The 25,394-nt window shown below is 38.1% G+C and overlaps 1 protein-coding gene across 4 annotated transcripts in view; it reads left to right on the forward strand.

Moving 5' to 3' along the window:
• The first annotated feature begins 268 nt into the window (after positions 1 to 268).
• pcsk5b (proprotein convertase subtilisin/kexin type 5b) overlaps positions 269 to 25,394 on the forward strand; it is a 522,800-nt gene continuing 497,674 nt past the window's right edge. For 2 of the 4 annotated variants that reach the window (XM_028802367.2, XM_028802368.2), the window contains exon 1: positions 278 to 811. In XM_028802367.2, the coding sequence (XP_028658200.1) occupies positions 632 to 811 (180 nt within the window). In that variant the 5' untranslated portion in view covers positions 278 to 631. Of the gene's footprint in view, positions 812 to 25,394 lie in introns of all 4 variants that reach the window. The other 2 variants (XM_028802364.2, XM_051928456.1) reach the window with 2 other exon arrangements.

Genomic DNA, 25,394 nt, shown 5'->3' on the forward strand with positions numbered 1-25,394 from the left:
TTATTGCTAATCACACATTTCCATTTTCCATGTTTCCTTCTCTGTTGGCCGGATAAAAGTGACTTTTTTAATTTTTGAAACGTTTTCTGTTTATTTCTGAATGAAATATTTTCTAGCTCGAGAGCTAACTCGGTACCCCCTGCGATTTTTCACGACGTCCCACGGGGAAAGAGTGACACAGGTGTCGAGCGATGTCTCTTTAAGACCCAGCGGAGCCCTCGGGGACGGCGCGGAGCGGTGCCTTTTACTCTCTGGAGTGTTGCTACTAATTTGGAGGAGGCGCTGCAGCCATTTCATCACTTTAAAGAGAGAAACCGGAGATCAGGGTCCCAGAGTAACTGTAACCAGAGATCTGCAAACATTTACATACTCTACTGTGACACCGAACTATAAAAGAGAAGGGACATACGAGGAGGGAAGGAGCAGGAAGCCAAGACACCTTAAATGCGAAAGGAGATAAAAAAAAACGAAGCACTTTTGAAATCGGATTTGCGGCTTGTAGCAATCATGTGTGAATGTGGTCTATGAGACTTGCTCTGCGGTGCACGGACGCGTGGCTGTTTCTTTATACTGGAGCTCAGGAGGTTTCCTTTAATACTTTGAAGACACTTGAATTGTACAAAGTAAAAAAATGGGTTGGAAGAGCCATTCCGGTGGATGGTTAGTGATTGTTTTGGCACTTTTGCTTGGATTTGGAATAACGCGTTGCAGGACTCGGACATACACGAACCACTGGGCTGTGAGGATAACAGGGGGTCCCGAAGTTGCAGACAGGATAGCCGGCAAATACGGCTACAGAAACATGGGTCAGGTACGTGGTATTTAGGTTCATTGTACCTGCTGTGTGCAACGCTTGTCTTTTTGTGGTTTCCTTCTAACTTTTAGTCGGTAGCCTTCTCGAGCTGCACCGGTGTGCTGCTACAATGTTGTGCAGAACGGTGAAGAAATCGGTAACTTCTGTCTCGTGCTCTCTCTCTGTCACTCACACACGCACATATGAACTGTATTTCAGGTTTACTATTAAGAATTTCAAAGTAAGTAAAATGTATTATTAAATGGTAGGGCGTGAAATACATATATTAATGTTTATACTAGTAAAGTAGATATGGCCAAAAGTGCACATTCTGCTTATCCAGTGCGTTTTTAATACACCACGGTCATATTTATTTATATATCTTTATATTATATGTCTGTCGGTCCTCAGGTCCCGGAGACACAATGCACCCTGTGATTTAACAGGTGAGTCGGCGTTTTCAGATGCATCTTGGCCAGTCCTTTTTAATTACATTTTGTTTTAATTTCGACTGTGATCCTTTGCTTGATTAACTTCTTACTTTACCGACAAGGTTGCCGTTTTAAAGGTACATAACATTAGCGAACAGGTTTTCTAGTGTTCATGTTTATTTGCCTTTAAGGGGTTGTTACAAATAGAGACTGGCACAAACCTCTGATTAAGCAGACCCTTCATTATTGTTGCTCCAATTTAACCAGTAAGGTGCCGTATCACAAGCCCAACCCCAAACCCCCGCGCACAGAAGTAGTTTCCAACTTGTTTTAAGCGAAAGCACTCCCCATGTCAGTAATTACTATAGGTGCGAAATTGTAAGAAAATGCTGATCGCCTACTTTTTTTCCTTTTCGAATGTTGCGCAATTCACAGAGGCTGTACTTTGAGACTTGTCAAGCTTGGCAAAGCGATTCAAGATAACAGGTGACGAGCGCGAGGGGTCGAACAGAATCTGCCGTTTTCGATTATTGTGACTTTTCCAGAAAGAGGAGTCAGTAGATTGTTTCTTTTGGTTTGACGGCAGAGACAAAAAACCATCAGATCATACCCGCTGTGACCCTGGCCAAGCCACTTAACTACTTCAGCCATAGTACACCGTGCAGGTACTTTTGAGTCGTAATGTATTTAAAGCCCTATAAATGTTAACTGTAAATCAGTCTGTAGCATATAAAACGACTGAATAAGGCATTACATTCCCAAGCAGGGTTACCGAAAAATCCATTCATTATTTATTGCCCCTGTCATGGAAGACACAGTTCTTAAATGCTTTTTAATTTACCCATCTTACTGCTCGGATAGTGTGTTTGTATATACAGTAACACCTTTATTGATAATTACTGTAGTGGAGCATTTCAATCCACTCATCTTGTGATTCCTGTCTTGAACCAGCCTGTTACAGGGCACACACATAACCACAGTTGCTCATCCTGATCCAGTAAGAATCAATGGGGACACTAACCGGTGTGTCTTTGGGATGTGACAGGATAACGTGTTCATATTATTCAACCATGCATTTCTTATTAGTTATAGCTCTTTTACTGCATGTGTACATGGATTATGACACATATGAGTACTTTTTTTTGATTTCCACTTTATTATCCAATTTATAGGTCAGCAAAAGAAACTTAACCAGATTGGCTGCAGAATTTGTAGGTGTAACCTGTAATATTTTATTTATATTTTGCGTAGAAGTTTGTTTTGCAGCTTTTGTATTTAGCTGTTGAATTGTCAACTTCTATTTTTCATTCAGCTACAAGAACTTATTTCTCTTAGTGAATAATACCATAACGAATGATAGCACCTGAGTCTCTAAATGTGTTTGTCACAGTAAGTGAATGGAGTGATAATGTAGGAGTATGAGCTGACGGTTACACTTTAGAAACATGGCTTTGTATGCATTTGTGAGAGCCGTTGACTTGTTGTATGTAGTCTTTTTGCATGGAAAGTTGAGTGTGGGACCCATTTAAAGAGTCTCTTTATAATGGAGTGCTTGACTTCCAATCAGTGTTTCTCAATGAATTTTCAGAGAAATGCATGAGTGGCCGTACAGACTCTTTACGACTTGCCGTGTATATTATATGGAGGTGTTCTGGTACGTGCGAATACCTAGGCCTTGTCCTTTCTACGAATAAAGTCCTTTACATGTAGATGATGTCACTTTGGTGACCTTTAGCCCTGATTAAATGAACGAGCCACTCTGGCGGTTGCATGTCAGTCTTAAATGCTTGTTTTACTTAGGTAAAAATGAATAGCATAGTTTTACTAGCTAGATGATATCATATGGTAATGAATATCTTTTTGAAATAAATGACAGATTTTTATATTTGATTTAAAGAGGGCTTTGTTTAGCATTTAAATGTCTCTACTGCTTTATGTAATTTATCAGGAAGTTACTGATTTGTATTTCATAATTCTGTGAACTATCAAACAATGTCTGGTAGTCAGGCTGCACTTGAGCAGTGCAAAATGAGTGATAACATTATTTTAAATGCTCATATTTTGCTTTTTTGTTTTAATAATTTAAAGAAGAAGCTGTAAATATTTTTGTGAAGTGCTTTTTTTTTTGAAAGACTGTTGAGCTTTACTGCAGTTGCCATCACTTATGTTTTTAAATTATATTCTATATAAGGTTGGTATGTCTTTTAGGTAGTGTTAGAAGGCACCTTGGAGAAGCCTGCTGTTTCATATTTTCACGTATTACAAGAATCCATCTGCAGTGAATTAAGGCGAGGTGGCACATACCGGTAGATACAGTCAGTAGTTATGTTTAAGAACAGCTTGGTGTTGGCACTTCTCCCTCACAAGCCCACTGTTCAGGGTTTGAGTCCCACGTTGGTACTATTTGTGAAAAGCTTGCACCTTCTACTTTTCAGTTAAAATAAATAAATTTAGTTTTTTTTTTCTCATATCCCAAATACATAATCAACCAGCCTACCCTTTAACTAAAAAGAAATGGCCCAGCATTGGTAGGTGTGTGCGCGCAATGTAATGGATTGACCAGTTGTCAACAGACTGCAGACCACCATTGCTGTAAAAAAATGAGATTCAGCAGCCTCAGAAAATACACAAAGGCACACAGATACTCTTTAGGAGTGACTTTCTGTCCCCTCAGTGAAACCATGTGTGGCATTTGCCATGTGTCTGCTAGCCTGTTGCTATACTTTTATGCTTGAAATTCTGTTAAACACATTTTTACCTCTCACCTAGTTTGTTGTTCTGTGGGGTTTTCTTCATTGCTGACACTAACATTCTGAGGGGGGCGATCCATTTGCAGCTTAAATTAAGATTGATGAGTTATTTTACTTCATTTTGAATATGGGCAGGTGCTTGATAATGGCAATTAAAATTGTACATTCTGTTCCATTCTGCTGATCACTTGCGTATTTTCTGTTTTTACTTGTGTAACTCTGTAATTTTAACGCATTTCAAACTGGGAGGCTGAAGTATGTGACTATAAATATTTCTGTGGTATTTGAACAACTCTTTTCAGAGAACCTGTCAGTCTTTAAGGTCACTTATTAAATGTTTAGCTAGTGTCCCTCAAACTGCCACACAATATCTCATGCAGTCAAAGACTCACCTTTACTTTAAAAGTTCTGTCTTTGTTTGTTTGTTAGGCAGAAGTTGTTCAAGAGTTTGCCATAGTTCTCTTAACATTTACTCCGATTAGCTGAAACCAGCTTGAAATTGGATAAAACGATAAACGGAAAAAGGCTGTAAAAAAAGGAATTTATAAGAGTATGTATTTAACCAAACAGACAAATAATTTGGAATAATATCCTGAATGCTAAGTAAAAGAGACTTAAGATATTATGCCATGCATACTAATTAATTTTTATAAATGCACTGTATCTTGTCTAGTGGACCAAATTTGCAAAGGTTGGCAAGTGTCAAACTTGTGTTTTGTGGTTGTTGTCTAGTGGTTCTCTCTGTCAGTTTATTAATTCTGGTTGATATCAAAATAGATTATGAAAGTTTTATGAAACTGTTATTGATTGCTTTTGATAAATGATGTGTGTGTTGGAAGTAAACTTGTTTCATTCAGTAAAACACTTAATCATCCGTAATTTACCATTAGTTAAATTAAATATTTAACAAGACCCTGGCAGCTGCCACTTTCAATGCCCATCTTACACTGTCATGTCCTGTGACATATTTTATAATATTGCTAGTGAAACACAAGGACCCATCCAAAATGAGATGCAAGTAAAAACTAAGTTAAAGATAAGAAGCTGTCAATACTTCTAATGTTTTCTAAACAGGTACTTGTTTCAGTTCCTGTAGAAGTGCAAATGTACTTCTGCTGGCTCATTTACAGCAAACAAGCTGAACATTTTTATTTTGGCAACACTTTGTTTTGTATTCAACATGAAAAAATTCAACTTGACATTGAACGGGTCACTGATGTAACTTTGCTAAGTAGAGGTCTTTAAAGAAACATCAATGTAAGGATGTAAAAGCAATGCTTTCATATGGTTGGAAATTTGACTAACTGGTGACCACCTCGGTTGTCGCTGTGCATTTGTGTCTTTCTCGTTATTTTGTTCTGTATCTTGGGCTGTGTTTTGTATGCCTATGAAACATTGTGTTTTTTCTGCCGCCCAGTTGATCTTTATTTTGAATTAGTTATTGCTTGTCAATACTGTTCAGCATCTTTCCTTCTTATGGGAGGTGGAAGGTGTGTGACTCAACAAAAGGCTAGATATAAACAACTCTTAACTCTCGGCGTTATTGTCAACATGCATTTTTGTCTTTATTTCTTATTCTTACATTCTGTATCCTACAGATGGTACTGCTTTTATTTTTTTTTCTTTGTGTTATGGTGTTTTTTGTCATACAATTGAAATAATTTGTAATTTCTGAAAGTAAGACCAAGATTGAGGTTCTAGCCGAGTTGTTTGCAGGTAATTGCATGATAAAGAACAGACCTTGGCACTTATATATATATATATTAGCTGAAGCACCTTGTCTATTTGTAGAATGTGTTAGGAAAGCAACGGTTTAGGTGTTTTTTTAAAAGGTACCCTGTTGTAATTGCTAAATGTCCCATCCGTCATCCACACTGTCTCTCTGCTCTCGTGAGTTGAATATTTCTTCTTTTTGTGACCAATTGGATTCCAGAATTGCAGCCAGTCCCTGCTGGGTAGTTGTAGCCATGAACGGTGTCGTGTCTGACTCATGGACCGTTTATACTGCTTAAGTTTTGAAGAAATGCTGACAAAGCAGAAGTTAAATAGCAACCCTTTGAATTTTTTCCTTTGTGTTGCACTGTACTTCTATTCTTAATCAAGTCTCTCCACATACCTACTTGCAGAAGATACTCCTTTTTATATGATGGTAGACAGCAGCACGCAGTGTTGCCTGGGTAAGTAATGTGAAGCTCTAATCATTATGTCTGTTAGTTTGGCATCACTTTGTTTAAATGTTTCACTTGTTGTGAGCCAGCAGGTGGCACTGTTGTTGAAACTGTAGCACACAGGGGGGAAATAATAAGTTTGGGTTCCAAAGTAGTCTCTTTGTATAGGGAACATACAGAGAGAATGATATTCTATTTTATTAGATACTAGCTGTGTAAGCCCATACTGTATAAAGCCCGGGCTCCTAGAAACTATTGAAATCATCAGAAAAAAAATTGAAATGCAGAGTCTGTGGTTTCGTTCTGCGGGCATGGTCGCTCCCCTTGTCTGTCAGCGGCTAAGTGCTAAGAATTTGTCTTGCCAAAGTGAAACCACTGAGGAGACAGTCTTTTAGCTTCATGTTGTAGCCTCGTACTTCTTTCTTCTTCTGACTCGTTAACTTGGGGCTGCCTTCCCAGCTCTTTGAGCTTCATGCTGTAAGCTTGCACTTCCGTGCCAGACAGACACACATACTTCCACATGTAGATGTATATATATAAGATAAATAGATAGATAGATATAGGTGATTATTTGTAATTGTCAGCTTTATCAGGACTCATGCACTCTGCAGTCACTGAAAAATATTTTGAATGCTCTCCTCCTTGGCAATAAATCTGTCCAGTTTTTGTTTAGTACGGTAGGCTGTATCTAGCTCTTGTGGCATTTTCCTGTGTATATGAAATGTTAGGTGCTTTGTTGCCTACTTTATGTGCGGCAATACATAAACTTTGGTATTTTATGTGGAAATGGGACATTTTGGATTTGACATTATTCTTTTTTAATTTTTGATTCAGCTGCTATGTAAATCTGAAATATTTTTAGACTTCAATTTGCTGTTTTTATCAATACTTGCTGGTGGGACATGTATAACAGTTGTACTGTCGGTAGCTGAACATAGATTAGCATAGATCTGCATCCTGACAGGGTTGACTTAAATTAAAAAATATATAAAAAAGCATGGCTATCTTTGCCATTTGTTGGAGATATTTCAGTTTTAAAGCCATTATGAGGGAAAAGTAAAATTTAGACAGACAACAGTTGTCTTCCATTGTAGGTGATGAAAAAGAAAGCCACACGCCACTTGCTATTTTATATAGGTAATGTAATAGTTTTAGAGCAGGATGACATGTTACATGACATTTCCAGCAATATTTTTTCTTTCCAAGTTGTCAATTTCATTTACATAATATATGTGAGATGGGGCAGTCGTGATGTGCTCCCATTGCCACCGGTTGTGTAGTTGAACATTCCGAGTGACTAGTCTGAATATATTGTTCTAACAAAATCAAATGCATTTAATTTTGTCTTAAGCCTTAGAGGTGGGCTTTTGTGTGTAGAATAGCTGACAACCAAAGAGCGCTCATCTGGAAGTGCAATGAATGCAGTGTAGCCCGAGGAATGACTGTTTGTTCAGACAGCGCAAATGGAAAATGGACTCACCTGTCATATGTGTTCATGGAGCAGGGCTCAGATTGTGGCTGAAGTCGGTATACTTGGGAAAACCATACGTGCACAGGCACTGTCAGGTAGCACTTTAATTGTGTGTCTACAGGCTCCAAGCTCACAGTTCTTAAGAAATTTCAAAGTGTGCTGAAAGGTCATCATGGAGTTGTAAACAAAGTGGACATAAGTCCTGCATTTGTTAAAAAAAAAAAAAAACATGTTTTATAATAAAAGGCAATTCCTATTAAGTCAGTTTCAAAATACTTACCTTGAGATGCAAGGCCTGTGGGGTCAGTGCACAAAACCTTTGACTACTCAATTTATGGTATCACTGACTCAGACTCCTGTATTTGTAATCAGACCAATATATTTATTGTGTTGATTAAACGCACATAATTTGCAGATACAAGACATTTCATCAATGCCAATGTGAATAATCGGGCTACTTTTTAAGCACCCTAACCTGTTTAAATTTGGCTTTAAAGGTCGTTGTGATGCTGTTGTGGCCTTTTTAAATATTCTGTATTAAAGAAGTTACAAGCATTAAATAACAAACATAAGAAAGGACTTAAAAATTAAAAATGAGGTTACATCCATCATCCAACCCGCTACATCCCAACCAGAGGGTCAAGGCCAACACAGGGCGCAAGGCAGGAAACAAACCCCGGGCAGGGCGCCAGCCCACCACAGAAAATGAGGGTACATTTCTTTCAAAAGTCTTGAAGAGAAAAATAATTAAGTATATGTGAAACTAGAAATTTTAACATGGTATATTACAATTTTTACATTTAGTCAGATTTGGGAAAAATGTAACTCCATTAACCTAATAATTGCATGTGTCCCCATGACTCTGACTACAATGTACTTGTTCCAGTGCTTCTCTCATTTCTGTTGACATTTGTTGTGCTTATCTCTTAATTACCATGTCTATAGTGTGTGGGGTTTTTTTTTCCCTATATTTCTTCCACAGTAAAAAATAATTCTTGCCATCTGTCTCAGTTTTTTAGCTTCGGGAACATAAAGTTACAGGGAGTGAAATCGGGTGAATACAGGGGTACAAAGCAACAGTACAATGTTTCTGGCCAGAAGCTTCTTTACAGAGAGTGTGTTGTATGCAGCTATGCTGTCATGGTGCAAAATGCTGTTTTGAGTCCACCACTGCTCCAGGTGTGGTTTTTTTTTTTTTATTTTTTTATTTTTTCTCCCTGATGTTTTTCCGTGGATGCCTCAGCACTTCAGTGTTATGTCACTGATTAACAATTTGTTCATGAGGAATAAACTCCTTATGAACAACTAACAATATTGAAAAACATAATCATCGTTGTTTCTTGGATAATCTATTATGGTGGCTTGATCAACTAAACATGAAGCCACCTGGCAGACAGATTAACCAGACTTGATGGTACAAAATTCTACTGACAAATTCGATAATTACATCCTACTCTTGTGGTATTGACCGTTTTATGGGAATATTTGGTTCTTCCCTCATAATTTGTAATCCCATGCATTTTCTAGACATGTCATTTGTCATCCTGAAGTAAATGAGATCCAGCAGTTATGTCTGACACCTCCAACTAGAAATTGAATAATATGTGTGTAGGTTTAGTTTATTTGTGAAAAGGCAAATTAAGCTGACACGCACAACTTTTTTTTTTTTTTTTTTTAACAGCACTGTTTTGATTGGATGATTTGTGACATGAGGCATGTAATCTTGCAGGAATCTCCGCACTAGTCTCCGTAATTTGCACGGCAGGACGCAAGTATAGTGCTGTACTTCTGTTTGTTCTTTATGGAAATGGAATGAAAACTTTCAAAAACTGGCGGAGTTTATAGCTTAGGTTTTAATTATGGTGTCGAGATTCTCCTAAAACAAATTGGAACTGAAGGGGTTGAGCTGTGGTGAGTTGCTCATTATAGTTCATATGTGTAATTTATTATTCTCCGCTTTATGAATTTACAACTTGTGTCCAGTCAACTGCTTTATGAAAAGTTGGGGAAGCAGATCCTGAAATGCCTAATCCTCCATTGCACTTTAACAGTGATGCACAGAATATTATTTACACTTTTAGCTTTAAAAAAATAAATAAAGCACAAATATTTTTTAGATTCCATATTGCCCAAATGAGAAGTTCCTGTGGACCAATGTTGCCTTTTGAGCCAAGGTTTAGTAAGTCCTTTTTAATAGGTTCAGTTCAGTTTCAGGCAAGCTTACACATTCCAACATGCTATCAGTCACACAGTTAATTAGTACATAGCACATAGAAGGAAGGCTGGCTAAAACATAAAACTCTGAGGCTGGCATCCCATACTGTTGGCTCCCGCCTTGTATCTGATGCCACTAAAACAGAATTTGGCCCCATGTGACCATAAAATTGATTGCAATGTCTCAGAAAATGAAGTAATACAGTGGTGTGAAAAACTATTTGCCCCCTTCCTGATTTCTTATTCTTTTGCATGTTTGTCACACAAAATGTTTCTGATCATCAAACACATTTAACCATTAGTCAAATATAACACAAGTAAACACAAAATGCAGTTTTTAAATGATGGTTTTTATTATTTAGGGAGAAAAAAAATCCAAACCTACATGGCCCTGTGTGAAAAAGTAATTGCCCCCTTGTTAAAAAATAACCTAACTGTGGTGTATCACACCTGAGTTCAATTTCCGTAGCCACCCCCAGGCCTGATTACTGCCACACCTGTTTCAATCAAGAAATCACTTAAATAGGAGCTGCCTGACACAGAGAAGTAGACCAAAAGCACCTCAAAAGCTAGACATCATGCCAAGATCCAAAGAAATTCAGGAACAAATGAGAATAGAAGTAATTGAGATCTATCAGTCTGGTAAAGGTTATAAAGCCATTTCTAAAGCTTTGGGACTCCAGCAAACCACAGTGAAAGCCATTATCCACAAATGGCAAAAACATGGAACAGTGGTGAACCTTCCCAGGAGTGGCCGGCCGACCAAAATTACCCCAAGAGCGCAGAGACGACTCATCCGAGAGGTCACAAAAGACCCCAGGACAATGTCTAAAAAACTGCAGGCCTCACTTGCCTCAATTAAGGTCAGTGTTCACGACTCCACCATAAGAAAGAGACTGGGCAAAAACGGCCTGCATGGCAGATTTCCAAGACACAAACCACTGTTAAGCAAAAAGAACATTAGGGCTCGTCTCAATTTTGCTAAGAAACATCTCAATGATTGCCAAGACTTTTGGGAAAATACCTTGTGGACTGATGAGTCAAAAGTTGAACTTTTTGGAAGGCAAATGTCCCGTTACATCTGGTGTAAAAGGAACACAGCATTTCAGACAAAGAACATCATACCAACAGTAAAATATGGTGGTGGGAATGTGATGGTCTGGGGTTGTTTTGCTGCTTCAGGACCTGGAAGGCTTGCTGTGATAGATGGAACCATGAATTCTACTGTCTACCAAAAAAATCCTGAAGGAGAATGTCCGGCCATCTGTTCGTCAACTCAAGCTGAAGCGATCTTGGGTGCTGCAACAGGACAATGACCCAAAACACACCAGCAAATCCACCTCTGAATGGCTGAAGAAAAACAAAATGAAGACTTTGGAGTGGCCTAGTCAAAGTCCTGACCTGAATCCAATTGAGATGCTATGGCATGACCTTAAAAAGGCGGTTCATGCTAGAAAACCCTCAAATAAAGCTGAATTACAACAATTTTGCAAAGATGAGTGGGCCAAAATTCCTCCAGAGCGCTGTAAAAGACTCATTGCAAGTTATCGCAAACGCTTGATTGCAGTTATTGCTGCTAAGGGTGGCCCAACCAGTTATTAGGTTCAGGGGGCAATTACTTTTTCACACAGGGCCATGTAGGTTTGGATTTTTTTTTCTCCCTAAATTAAAAAAACCACCATTTACAAACTGCATTTTGTGTTTACTTGTGTTATATTTGACTAATGGTTAAATGTGTTTGATGATCAGAAACATTTTGTGTGACAAACATGCAAAAGAATAAGAAATCAGGAAGGGGGCAAATAGTTTTTCACACCACTGTATGTAATATAGTACATTGAATCGGTTTGCCGGTTTTAAGAACTTTGTTAATGTTATTTTTAGAAGGTTCAGAAGTTGAAAGTGTGTTCTTGTATTATGTAGTGACATTCTGCTTATTGCGTTGTTTGATCACAATGAAACTGAAGCTGCTTCTGCTTTTGTTTGTGTTGAATTTTGCTGTAATGTAATCATCCTAGAGGATCAAACCATAACATTTATAATTTTTTTTTCTGTTAGTTTATGACCTAATTACACTTTGAGGGTAATTTGATCGTTTAGTTTCCAGTAAGCACTGCCCATTGAAAATGTTTTTTGTTTAGATGATAACTGGTAGCCTTCATGTTTAACCTAATGAAAACAATTTGTTGATAATTAACTATGTGGTCACAAATCAAAAAGAATGCAGTGGCAGTTTGTTTTTGTTTTGTTAGCTGACTGTTTTGCAACCAGAGATCCTTGAAAAAATTAATGCAAAGGGTTTTAACCTAGCTTTCTCATACGTACATTGCATGGCATATTTCATCAATTCATCCAGTGATAAAATTGTTTATTAAATGTTAACCTTATTCCAAGTGCTAAACCTAAAAGTTATCAGTATGTTCTTGAGAATGGAGTTACCATAGATTCAAACCCTCTGGGTTTCTGAAATGAAAAGCTTGAGCTATTCTCAAATGAAGTATTCCCCAGATCCTGTTTGTACACATGACTTTAATGCATACTGCCTCTCTTTATCAGGCCAGAAAAATAATAAAGTGAAGGGATTTACTTTTGAACAGTGCAGCTTTATCACTTTGGTATATTACTATAGAATTAGGCTCCAGCATACCAGGACTATTTCATTTCTTCTTCCTCAAGGAATAGTTAGTTAGAAAGTAGTCTTATCTTAACAGTCTGCTTAACCCAAAATCAAATGTGTTTAATATTTTGTCAAAGTGTCAGGATAAGGAAGTGTTGCTTTTTTAGTCTTGAAGTGATGAGAGCTTGTATTTCAGTTAAAGTGTAAACAACTCTCTGTTATAAATGGATGAATGGATTAGACTGGATAAACTTTATTAATCTCAAATGGAAATTCAGATGCATACAGCAGCAGAAACATAAAATAACAAAGACAGACTCATAGGGCAAATAAAGCTACATTAATAAATAAATAAATAAAAATAAACTTTACTAGCGCACAGGGTGGAAGCATTGAATTGCTTGGTAGCAGTAGGCAGAAAAGTCGACCAGAAGCCCTTCTTAGCACACCATGATGAAATGGGCCTGTGGTGAAAAGTGCTTCAAGAGAGCGCCTCCTGGAGGGAATGGTTTCATGCTGACATCCAATTTTGCCGCAATCCTCTTTTTTTCACAACACCTTCCAGTGTGTCCAGGGTTCGCCCTATGGTGGAGCAAGCACAGTCATTGTGGTTCTTTTGTGCTCGATTGCTACCCCAGGAGACTGCAGCATAGAACAACACACTGGCTACTATGGATTGATAGAACATTTCCAGCAGTTTACTCCATACATCTAAAGACCTGAGTCTCCTTAGCAAGTGCAGTCTGCTCTGGCCCTTCTTGTACAGTGCCACTGTTTTGTCAGGCTAGTCCACTTTTTGCTGTTTATGTGAACCCCCAGGTACTTGTAGCTCTGCACAATTTCACATTCTACCCCTGAGTGGTGACTGGTTTCAGAGGCTTCTTTGCACGTCAGAAGTCCACTACCAGCTCTTTTGTCTTGCTGATGTTAAATTGCAGGTTGTTGTCCCTGCACCACAAGATGAAGTCCTCCACAACCTTCTTGTACTATCCTTTTAGATAGTTTTTGATTTAAAAAAAAAAAAAAAAAAAAATCCATGGTATTGTCAGGTCATTCATACATTGGTTAATGAGGTTAGTGATGCTGATGTTTAGTGAGTTAAAGTTTAAATGTCTAGAACACACTCATAAACATTCCCTTTAATTAATTTGCAGAGTTCAAGATTCCTCTGGTACATTGACGATTGAAGTGAGTATTCAGGTGTCCTTTCTCATTGTCATTTTATTTACTGTCCCTTCATTTACCCATTTGAACTGTCTCTTCAGTTATCCTTAATGGTAATGACACCAGTGTATTGCTCTAGAACTTATACTGATCACATCAAAATATGCCAAAATACTGATATTTACTATACATTGCAACTATGGCTACCTTCACACTGCAGCTAAAAGAGACTCAATTTGGAGTTTTGATTCATTTCCGATTTTTTTTGTGTTGTAATGATTGAAATCAAAATATGAATGTGAACAAATATCCTTCCTGAAAGTGCTGCACATGTGTAGAATGAACAGAAATACAAATACAGCAGACTAATGTGACTTAATAGGCCAGTGATGGCGAAGCTATGACACACATGTCAAAGGTGACACGCCAGCATTCATCAAGACCCAAGTTACCAAAGAAACTGAACAAACAAAAATATAAGAAATAACAAAAATATAAGACTCTGCACTACCCAGAGCTTAAAATGGATTCTCACCATCCGTATCAGCACATCGTTTGTCATCATGGCAGCCGCCCAGTTCAGTTGACTTCTAACCACTGCACTGAAGCTCATTTTCATGCCGCAAGTGCAATATCTACAACTGCAGACTCCAAAATGAGCACGATATCCGCGTTTGTGTGAAATCTGCTTTTACATTTGTTGCTCATGTGAAGGGCATTGAGTTATTTTTTGCCAGAAGGCAGTTCAACAAGTACGGAAGCTCTGAAGTCCCATATGAACTACATTTGTGATATTTTCACATACATATGGGATATGTATGAGATGAGGATTATCCCATTATTTATTTATTTATTTATTTTTTATTGTGCAATTAAGATCTTTCCTAAATGACACTGCTGCAGAGGTAAGGAAGTTATTAACCTCAAAGACTATTTCGGTATACTGTCTCCATAGTCTGCAAAGTCGAGTGCTGTCATTGTTTCTCTCTGTGGTTACACTTCTACAAAGGGCAAGTAGTCTGCATTTCTTAGCATGTGCTGTTTTGCATTTCTCTCAACTGTCCCTTTTAATACCTCCTAAAACTGGCTTTTTTCTGTGTTATACTTTTGCAAGACCTTATTCTTGGCATTAAACAACATTTAAATGGACAAAAGAAACTGAATGACAGATGAAGTTAGTGCTGCTTGTTTGGGCTTGAAGTGCACAAAGTACCTACTTTCAATTTCAGACTTACAGTATCTATTAAATCTCGGCAACAAAAAAAGCCATTAATTGATGTCAAATCAAATGCAATGTGTTTCATATTTTTTTCAGTTCAATTCAAATTTACTAGAGTAGGGTAATTTTTTTAGTGCACTATTATAAGCCCAGTTATCAGTGCACATATATTCTCTATTATAAGTCCCTGATTTTTCTTTTACTTTTATAGCACTTACAGCCTAATCATGTGTGGTGCTATTTTTTTTCTTTTTATTTATTAAAGAATATGTAAAGAATTGTTTCTTTTTGTTTAGCGGGGACGACACACCAGCATAGTCAACTTAAGCATTTTCAGAATTTTTCACTGTAATAGGCAGACATGTATACTAATAGCAGGCTGGCTGCTGTGTAGCATGACATTGTTATCAGTACAGGATGTCTACAAATTTGTTGGCTTGTGATGGCAAGGAACACAAATAGAAAACAAGAAATCAATGCAATTGCTTTACCAACTCTCGTATGTAACCTATGGGTGCAAGAGCAGCCAGTACATGTGCAAACAAAATGTGGATGGTTTGGATAGAAAACAGTGGTTTGACAATTTCAAGATGTCAAGGAAGATGTTTAATTGTCTATGACAATGTTTTTCAGCACAACTCTCTTATAGAAATATGCATTTAAGAAGCGTCATTTATTTTAGAAAACCTGTAGCAGCAGGGCAGTATTGGCTGCTGACTGGTAACTTCAAATTCTTAAGCCTTGTACTTTACTTTCTTGCCTTTGGTACACTGCATTGTTACTCTAATGTAAACCATTTTGATTTTTTATTTAATTATGATGAAGGTCACATAAACAATGTAATTGTCTGGAAATGTACACTATTTTACTGCAATTCAAGTGTTCAAACACGGGTCTCATTGCAGTCTCTTCAGACTGTATAGGATTTAGTGACGCATAATAAAGTGGTCTAACTCTGACCTGAAAAGTTTGAATTTTTATTATTTTTCTTCTGTTAACGCCAAACTAAAAAGATTGGTTCCATATTACATACAATATGAGTGACAAAATTAGAATTGACAGCATGAATGTAACCTATACCACAGATTTGTCACATATACCCTCAACAGTTTTCCTGTCCAAATCTAAAGAATTATGGGTTAGGTTGATTGGCAACTGTTAGAAAATAAACATATCCTTGAAGTTAGTGGGTTTTTTTTTTTTTTTTTTTTTTTTTAACAATCATAGTATACTATACATTAGTTTGCCATATGCCTGGCACAAGGAAATGAGTGTGTGCATGTGTGAGAGTGCCTGGCATCATGTACAGCATTAATAGGCTCTAACGATATAATATACACATACAGTTAGGTCCATAAATATTTGGACAGAGACAACTTTTTTCTAATTTTGGTTCTGTACATTACCACAATGAATTTTAAATGAAACAACTCCGATGCAGTTGAAGTGCAGACTTTCAGCTTTAATTCAATGGGTTAACAAAACGATTGCATAAAAATGTGAGGCAACTAAATAATTTTTTAACACAATCCCTTCATTTCAGGTGCTCAAAAGTAATTGGACAATTGACTCAAAGGATATTTCATGGGCAGGTGTGGGCAAGTCCGTCGTTATGTCATTATCAATTAAGCAGATATAAAAGGCCTGGAGTTGATTTGAGGTATGGTGCTTGCATGCGGAAGATTTTGCTGTGAACAAACAACAAGCGGTCAAAGGAGCTCTCCATGCAGGTGAAAGAAGCCATTCTTAAGCTGCGAAAACAGAAAAAACCCATCCGAGAAATTGCTACAATACTACAAGTGGCAAAATCTACAGTTTGGTACATCCTGAGAAAGAAAGCAAGCACTGGTGAACTCAGCAACGCAAAAAGACCTGGACATCCACGGAAGACAACAGAGGTGGATGACCACAGAATCATTTCCATGGTGAAGAGAAACCCCTTCACAACAGCCAAGCAAGTGAACAACACTCTCCAGGGGGTAGGCGTATTGATATCCAAGTCTACCATAAAGAGAAGATTCCATGAAAGTAAATACAGAGGGTGCACTGCAAGGTGCAAGCCACTCATAAGCCTCAAGAATAGAAAGGCTAAATTGGACTTTGCTAAAGAACATCTAAAAAAGCCAGCACAGTTCTGGAAAAACATTCTTTGGACAGATGAAACCAAGATCAACCTCTACCAGAATGATGGCAAGAAAAAAGTATGGAGAAGGCGTGGAACAGCTCATTATCCAAAGCATACCACATCATCTGTAAAACATGGTGGAGGCAGTGTGATGGCTTGGGCGTGCATGGCTGCCAGTGGCACTGGGACACTAGTGTTTATTGATGATGTGACACAGGACAGAAGCAGCCAAATGAATTCTGAGGTGTTCAGAGACATACTGTCAGCTCAAATCCAGCTAAATGCAGTCAAATTGATTGGGCGGCGTTTCATGATACAGATGGACAATGACCCAAAACATACAGCCAAAGCAACCCAGGAGTTTATTAAAGCAAAGAAGTGGAAAATTCTTAAGTGGCCAAGTCAGTCACCTGATCTTAACCCAATTGAACATGCATTTCACTTGTTGAAGACTAAACTTCAGACAGAAAGGCCCACAAACAAACAGCAACTGAAAGCCGCTGCAGTAAAGGCCTGGCAGAGCATTAAAAAGGAGGAAACCCAGCATCTGGTGATGTCCATGAGTTCAAGACTTCAGGCTGTCATTGCAAGCAAAGGGTTTTCAACCAAGTATTAGAAATGAACATTTTATTTCCAGTTATTTAATTTGTCCAATTACTTTTGAGCCCCTGAAATGAATGGATTGTGTTAAAAAAATGCTTTAGTTGCCTCACATTTTTATGCAATCATTTTGTTCACCCCACTGAATTAAAGCTGAAAGTCTGCACTTCAACTGCATCTGAGTTGTTTCATTTAAAATTCATTGTGGTAATGTACAGAACCAAAATTAGAAAAAAGTTGTCTCTGTCCAAATATTTATGGACCTAACTGTATATGTATATATAAATTAAAATAATATTGTGTTGGTCAGTAAAAGCTTGTGTACTGTGCTATAATTTGTTTTTACCTTGTAAAGCATCTTGTGATACAAATTTGATTACTTTATCAAATTATTTTTCTTTTATGTCAGTCTTCCATGGTTTGAGACTTTGACATTAAGTGTTTTATGTCTTCATTATATGGCCCAAAATGTATTATTTACATTTGTGACAAAAAATGTTAAATGCCTACTAAAAATGGAATATTTGTAAAAGTACATTTTTATAAAATTTGACATCAATCACCATTGAATATATACTGTATGGTTGTGCAGTGTGACTAAATTTAATATTTAAATATCCAGAAAGGCTAATGAATGGATATTTGGTTAAGCACATAAAATACTTTGGTTGATATCTGAGGCAACCTCTATAGCCCCCCCCATTACCATTTCAAAATCAATACACTGTGAATTGATTTTTGTTTCTGCAGTGTTCTGAAATTTAATACAAAGTTAATTGAAGTTCATCAAAATGTTCCCCATTAATATTCACTCTTTCTTCTGCAGTGGTGTAACTTGCACACATATTCCCACACTGTAATGAAATGAAAAGCTGATTTTAATGTTTGTCATGAAGGAACAGCAGTATTTCCAAGTTTATTAACTTGGACTGTGCAGGGTCTGTAATTATTTCTAGTGAAATTCAGCCTTGAACCCCTATTAACTGGAGCCAGTAAACTGACTTCCATAGCTCTTTTTGGTTGCATAGCTAATTAGTTTTTTATTAGCTTTACCCTCTGTATAGCATGTCCTTGGTGCAACCTTTGCAGTCTTTTTTTAAAGCTTTGATAGAAGCATATTTTTGAGCTGGGTTGTGAACATAGTTTTTGAAGATCTATTTTCATTCTTCTGTCAATGGGTGCAGATATTTGCAGAATACTTCAGTCTCATGAGATTCAACATGGGTGGCACGGTGGAGCAGTGGTAGCGCTGCTGCCTCGCAGTTAGAAGACCCGGGTTCACTTCCCGGGTCCTCCCTGCATAGAGGTTGCATGTTCTCCCCGTGTCTGCGTGGGTTTCCTCCGGGCGCTCTGGTTTCCTCCCACAGTCCAAAGACATGCAGGTTAGGTGGATTGGCGATTCTAAATTGGCCCTAGTGTGTGCTTGGTGTGTGGGTGTGTTTGTGTGTGTGTCCTGCAGTGGGTTGGCACCCTGCCCAGGATTGGTTCCCTGCCTTGTGCCCTGTGTTGGCTGGGATTGGCTCCAGCAGACCCCCGTGACCCTGTGTTCGGATTCAGCGGGTTGGAAAATGGATGGATGGATGGATAGATTCAACATTGATATTACAGCGAGTAGCACTGTTACATTATGGTTCCATAAGCCTAAGGCCTCATGTATGAAAATGACTGATTCTTATGCCTGGCATGCTTTTAAATCTATATACATGTGAATGAGTATACTGCTCCTACCCATGGAATAGCCTCAAAAATCTCCATTAAAAGGTAGAATATAAATTAATGTACAGTTAAAGGCAAGAACTTGCCCTTTTTGTAGCTCTGCTGAAAAATTGCAATCAAACACCAAGTTTGAAACAAAAAAGAAATATTTTTCTCCACATGAGGTAGCAGCTCTGAAGACAGGAGTAAAAACCAGAACCAATAGGTTATTTGGTACTCTGGAGGTTACTGGAAAATCAAAACTTATTGTTTGGTAGGCTATGACAGTAGTGGTCAATAAAGCAAATAATGTGAGGCACACACCATTAAGCTAAGAGTAGGTTAAGATACTCCTGACATGTCTCCAAGTTCTCTCCGCAAGGTCCAAGTTTTAAGCACAGATAAAAACTGTATCTCCATTAGAAAGCATGTGATGGCATCTGGTTGATCTTTCCAAGGGTTGGATACAGCTGCTGGCAAAGGTCCATATGGATCCTGTTGTTAGCTGATAATGACCCAGTCTCTGAAGACACACTCTTTGAGTAATATGTTGTTGGTGAAGTCTTATAGTAGAGCAACTGGGACCATGGCTTCTTTATCTTTAAAATCTCTGGTTGTATATACAGTGGATTAAGAAATAGATCAAATCCCCTTCATGTTTTTGACATTTTGCTGTGTTGTAGCCATGTCCTAAAATCCTCAAGTAACTTTCAATACCCAAGAATGACACATTGGCAAAAGTATTCAGACCCTGTTCATTTCTTAGCTTCTTGGGTATTACGTGACAAGCTTTGAATAGCTGGATTTGGGGATGTTCTGCCATTCTTCTCTACAGATTCCGTCAAACTCTTGTCAGGTTGGATGGTGATGGTTTGTGGAGAGCTGTTTGAGGTCTCTGCAGAGATGTTTGATGAGGTTCAAGTTCAGGCTGTAGCTGGGCCACTCAAGAACATTCTCATAGTTGTCCCTAAGCCACTTCTGTGTTTTCTTTGTTTTGTACTCCGGCTGCACCAAAGGTTCATCTTCAAGACAATAATCCTAAGGCCCAGAGTGCTCAGGAGCAGGCTTTTATTTAGGATTTCTCAGTGCTTTGCGCTTTTCAGTTTTCGCTCATCCCTGTCCTTGCTATGTATCGTCTGTGAGAATGTCTTAATTATTGTTTTAATAGTTTGTAAGCCGACTATATTTTATGTCACTCAATTTGTAAAAAACAATCAAACACCTTGAAACTCCATGCATTCACGGCATCATGTAGCTTAGTCTCGTGGTCTTCTTCCTCGATGGAGTATTGCAGGAATCGTGGGAAAGAGGGGTCCTTTCATCGGATTAGCGCTATTTCAGTTGTGGAATGGCCAAATGGTGGAGGCAGCTTGATGAATGAGGTATCCAGGACTGTAAACAAATCCAAATCCTATTATGTGATATCATCTACTGTTAAATTCTCCTTCGTACTTGTAAAATTTTTGTATTGAGGATTTGTTCTGTTCTGTGTATTGTATTGTATTGACCCCCCCCCCCCCTTCTTTTTGACACCCACTGCACGCCCAGCCTACCTGGAAAGGGGTCTCTCTTTGAACTGCCTTTCCCAAGGTTTCTTCCATTTTTTCCCTACAAGGGTTTTTTTGGGAGTTTTTTCTTGTCGTCTTAGAGAGTCAAGGCTGGGGGGCTGTCAAGAGGCAGGGCTTGTTAAAGCCCATTGTGGCACTTCTTGTGTGATTTTGGCTACACAAAAAATAAATTGTATTGTAATTGTATTGTGGGGCCAGACATGATTCTCAAACAAAAATGCACATCTGGGAACAACCTGTTTGCAGTGAATAGTATTGAAATCCTGTGCTGCAAGCACAATCCTTCTTCCTAAACATCCACCCCACTTCTTTCAGCCCATAAGGTTTAAACTTCCTAGGTTCAGGGAGAGAGCAAAAGAAACTGAACCAAAAAAATGGTGCTGAGTGAAAACATACCTTGGAAGTCTTTCCTGGTCAGAAAGGAAACCGTAGGGAAGCTGCCCACCAATAGCTCCCTCCATCCGCTCCATAGGGCTATTTGTTACAGCAACAATTCCCCATGTAGTCCTTTTGAGTATCAAGACTAGAACGGCACCATTGGGTTGCTGTCACTCGGAACATATTACCCCAACAGGCAGTCCTTTACTGACAATCTATTATACCAACCATCTATTATACCAACCATCCCAACCAGGTCATCTGTCCATTTACAAGTTCCTTCACAATAGAAATAACATTTACTCATTGCTCTTCAAATTGTAAACGGTAGCTGTGTGTGGTGCAAGCACAGAATCAACACACAACAACTGCTCAAAACATAATGGGTCTTGACTACAACAGAAAGATCCTTGAATGACTATCCTAACACCAGCATACATCCTTGAGCATGGCATGCAATAATAACTTAAAGTGAAATCACTCACTTTACATCCATGTACATATTGAACGAATTAAGCTTTATGCACATTGGTTTCCTGCTAACTATCTTGAGATGGTGTCCTTTTTGCACTTTCACAGCATGTCAGAATAACTATGGCTATGCATGTTAGAATGACCCCAAAGGTCAACGTTTTTAAGAGCTGCCATTTCAAGCCAATAATTAGGTTTACAGTATTTCATGTTAAAATGTACATTTGTTAGTTAAATAACAGGTTAAAAATTCTGTTGTCTATGTGGTCATTAAAGTATAAGGTACAGTATGTGACAAGGACTGCTTCAGGGTTGGGGAAAAAATCTGTAGTAATAATTCTTTACATTTATATAGTGCGTTTCTCGCTACTCAAAGCAATTTATATGGCGAGTGTGGAGCCACTTCAACCACCACTAATGTGTACCGTCCACCTGGATGATGCAACAGCAACCATTTTTGTGCCAGTGTGCACACCACACATGAGGTAACGGTGGTGAGAGAGATAGTTAGCCAATTATAGACAGAGGATGATTAGGGAGCCAGAATGACTAGGCTGAGGTAGGCAATTTAGCCAGTATATTGGAATACTGTACACAATGTCTCTGTCACTGCATTGGGGCATTGGGATCCACATTCAGGGTAAGCGCCCCCTGCTGGCCTCTCACAAACATCTCTTCCAGCAGCAACTCAAGTTTTTCCTAGATGCTCTCCTATCCAAATACTGGCCTCGCCTGAACATGTTTAGCTTTAGTTGGATGACCTGTTCTGATGTGCATGTAGTATGATTGTTCTTGGGAGTGTCTGAAGGGGGATGGTGATATTTTGGTCAGACAAAGTCCTTGCTGCTATCAAGAGAAATTTTACATTCACTTTTAGTCCCAATAAGCAGTGCAGCAGCAACTAATACTCCAAAGTACAACATTCTCTGTAGCAGTCTTATTGAGCTCTCCATCACTAAAATGTTAAATGTGCAACAGACTTAAAAACAAGTAGTGGGGCACATACGTTAAGAAATTATCACAACAGACTTTGACAACTACTAAAGCTGCTTTTAGCATTTGAAATGTAGGAACAGAATCAGAATTCGAAAATAATCAATGATTGTTTGAGGAGGCAATGCCCGTTTTTGCTCCCTGTGACGCTGGGCCTGTGCTGCTTTTCATGTTTCTTAAACTTTTCATGTCTCTGTCAATTTTGTTATAGCACCATATATACTGCATATACTATTTAAAAAAAAAAAAAATGTTGAACCATAGTGCTGTACAACAAAATGAAACAAAACAGTCTAAATATCCAAATTAAAAACTGATAAAAGTAGAATAATTAAAATGCATGCAAACAATTTATCTATTTGGCAGGTTGCTATAGTACAATTTAGATTCTTCATACCAATTAGATTTTTCTTATTAATTATGCATAAATACATTTTGAGATAACTCATATCTCGTTTGATTTAATTTTTTTTCCCTTTATATTCAGTGAGCATTGTTGGGACTAAAAACAGTTTATACTTTAAATGGAAACAAAGTTTGGTTGTGCAACATACACAAAAGAACATTCTTTCAATTTTTATTAGTGTTCTGTTTTATTTGTCGGAAACATTTCCATCAATTAAAAAAATAATCTTTTGCAAAAAGTAAGGGCTAAAGGATACAGCAACATTACATTCCTTAAACTATTTATGTGGCCATCAGGTATGCTTAAATAGTGTTAAGCAAGCATCTTTAATGTAAGTTGGGCACCATATATCTGTACATGTTAGACAAATGGAGTTAAAGAATGCATTTAGTAATTTAGTTGTATTTACTGACATTCACCTCCCAAACCCTCCTTTTGAACTGTGTGATTAGGCCCCTTTGCATGCAAATCATTTTCCAGCTGACATGAAGGGAGACCTAACACTAAAACAGTTTCAAATGGAACCCTGTTCAAAAAAAAAAAACTGGCTAATATTGTTTACAGCAGTATTTATTTTTTAACCTCTCTGCTCAACTGGTAATATCTCTGTCTTGGCTGACTTTATCGATTAAGTTGGCGACCAGCAAAGCTACTGTGGTATGTGGGTGATGCAAGGTATGATGTATGAAATTCTTTTTTAAACTTCATCAGTTCATTTTAAAATGGCTGATTCCACAGTGGTATCAAATTTTCCAACTGAGATGAGAAGTGAATAGTAAGGTAAAGGTATGCTGCCAAAGTCCTCCATTAGAAAGTTTAAAACCTCATGGCTGTGGAAGTTTGACTGGCTAATGGATGATACAAAGAAGCAAAATAGTGTTGTGACTTTTGTTGTAATGTTGGTAAATCTATTTTGGTAAAAACTACATTTTTATTATTGGTTCATAACATTTAAACAGACACTGATACATGGCGCATATGAGTGGAGTAAAACAGTGAGTGACTGATCGCTAAAAGCTTGCATAAATACATGCCATTAGCTTGATATCTGGATTTAAGTGTTTTTTTAATTTCTTGTGAAGAACTTTCATTCACTAAAAATGTATCTCTGAAAAATGTTGCAAATGGAAAAGAATGGCCTTAGTGTGTCAAAAATATGACAGTGAGACCGTGTATGCTGCATTTGTCAGATGCTCTGAAGATTAAATGTGCTGAAAAAGGCACAGAAGAACAGCTATGTTGGCATATTTGCAGACTGTAGCACGTACTGTATGTTTCAGGAAGAGAGAATGTGATTGTGCATAGCAGGCACCTTTCAGCAGGTGTAGGAGTAAACCTCAGCTTTCAAAGTTCAGGCACGTTGGGGGGGGGCACAATAAAATCTGGCAATGAAAGAAGAGGACAGGACTCTACAGAATGCAGGATGCAGCAAGTCTTTTGTATGTTAATACCCCAATTTTGATTCTGTAACTTGGTGGCAAAAAGTTACTTAGGACCTGTTGTCCTCAAAGTAATAATTTTCCCTCAAATGGCAAAAGTGGAACAAAGCTCAGTCTCAAGGACAGCTTGCATTTGAAAAGGTAACATAAGCTCTTGCATACTGTCCCTTTTTTTGACAATAGACTCATTGGAAATTAAAATGCAAATAGCCTGTGCTGAAGGGATGAATGAATGCAAGGTGATGAGAGGTGACAGACCAGAAGAGGTTCAAATGTTGGGGTACCAACCCAGTAATTCCCATTTAAGTCAAAAAAACATTTGGATGAAAATATTACAAAATAAAGTTTGGCCATTGCTGTTAACAATCAAAACAAAAGTATTTGTGAGCTAAGGAGGTCCCACTATGCTCTCTCTCATTCTCAAGCTCCAGTTAAAATAAAATTCGATTTCTGTTGAGCTGCTGCTCATATGCATCCAAGCCCAGAAGACACACAAGACTGGGGAGGTTTGTGGGGGGGCTGATTGGGTGTCTCCTGGCTCTGGTCCTTTGAAGCTGTGGACAGAAGGATAAGGTTGAGTGACTGTACCAACCCCTCACCCCAACCCCCTACCCCCCCAAATCGACTCGTAGTGGCTTTGCTAACCTTAATAAATGTGACTATGGCAATATGAAAAATCTGGCAGCGTTGCTAATGATATCCAGGAAAACAATGGTGATTTCAAGCATTTAGATTTACTACACCTTCATATACAGTATTGTATAGTCAAAGGAACCTAGGACAGATGAACTTTATGATTGCCATATTGCGCCTATGTTGTGATCACCAAGGAAACGGGTGCACACAGGAAGTAATTCCAGTTTGGTTTTGGCTTTTTTTTTTGCTTTGCGCC

The sequence above is a fragment of the Erpetoichthys calabaricus genome, chromosome 5 (assembly GCF_900747795.2).
Source record: "Erpetoichthys calabaricus chromosome 5, fErpCal1.3, whole genome shotgun sequence".
Taxonomy (NCBI): domain Eukaryota; kingdom Metazoa; phylum Chordata; class Cladistia; order Polypteriformes; family Polypteridae; genus Erpetoichthys; species Erpetoichthys calabaricus.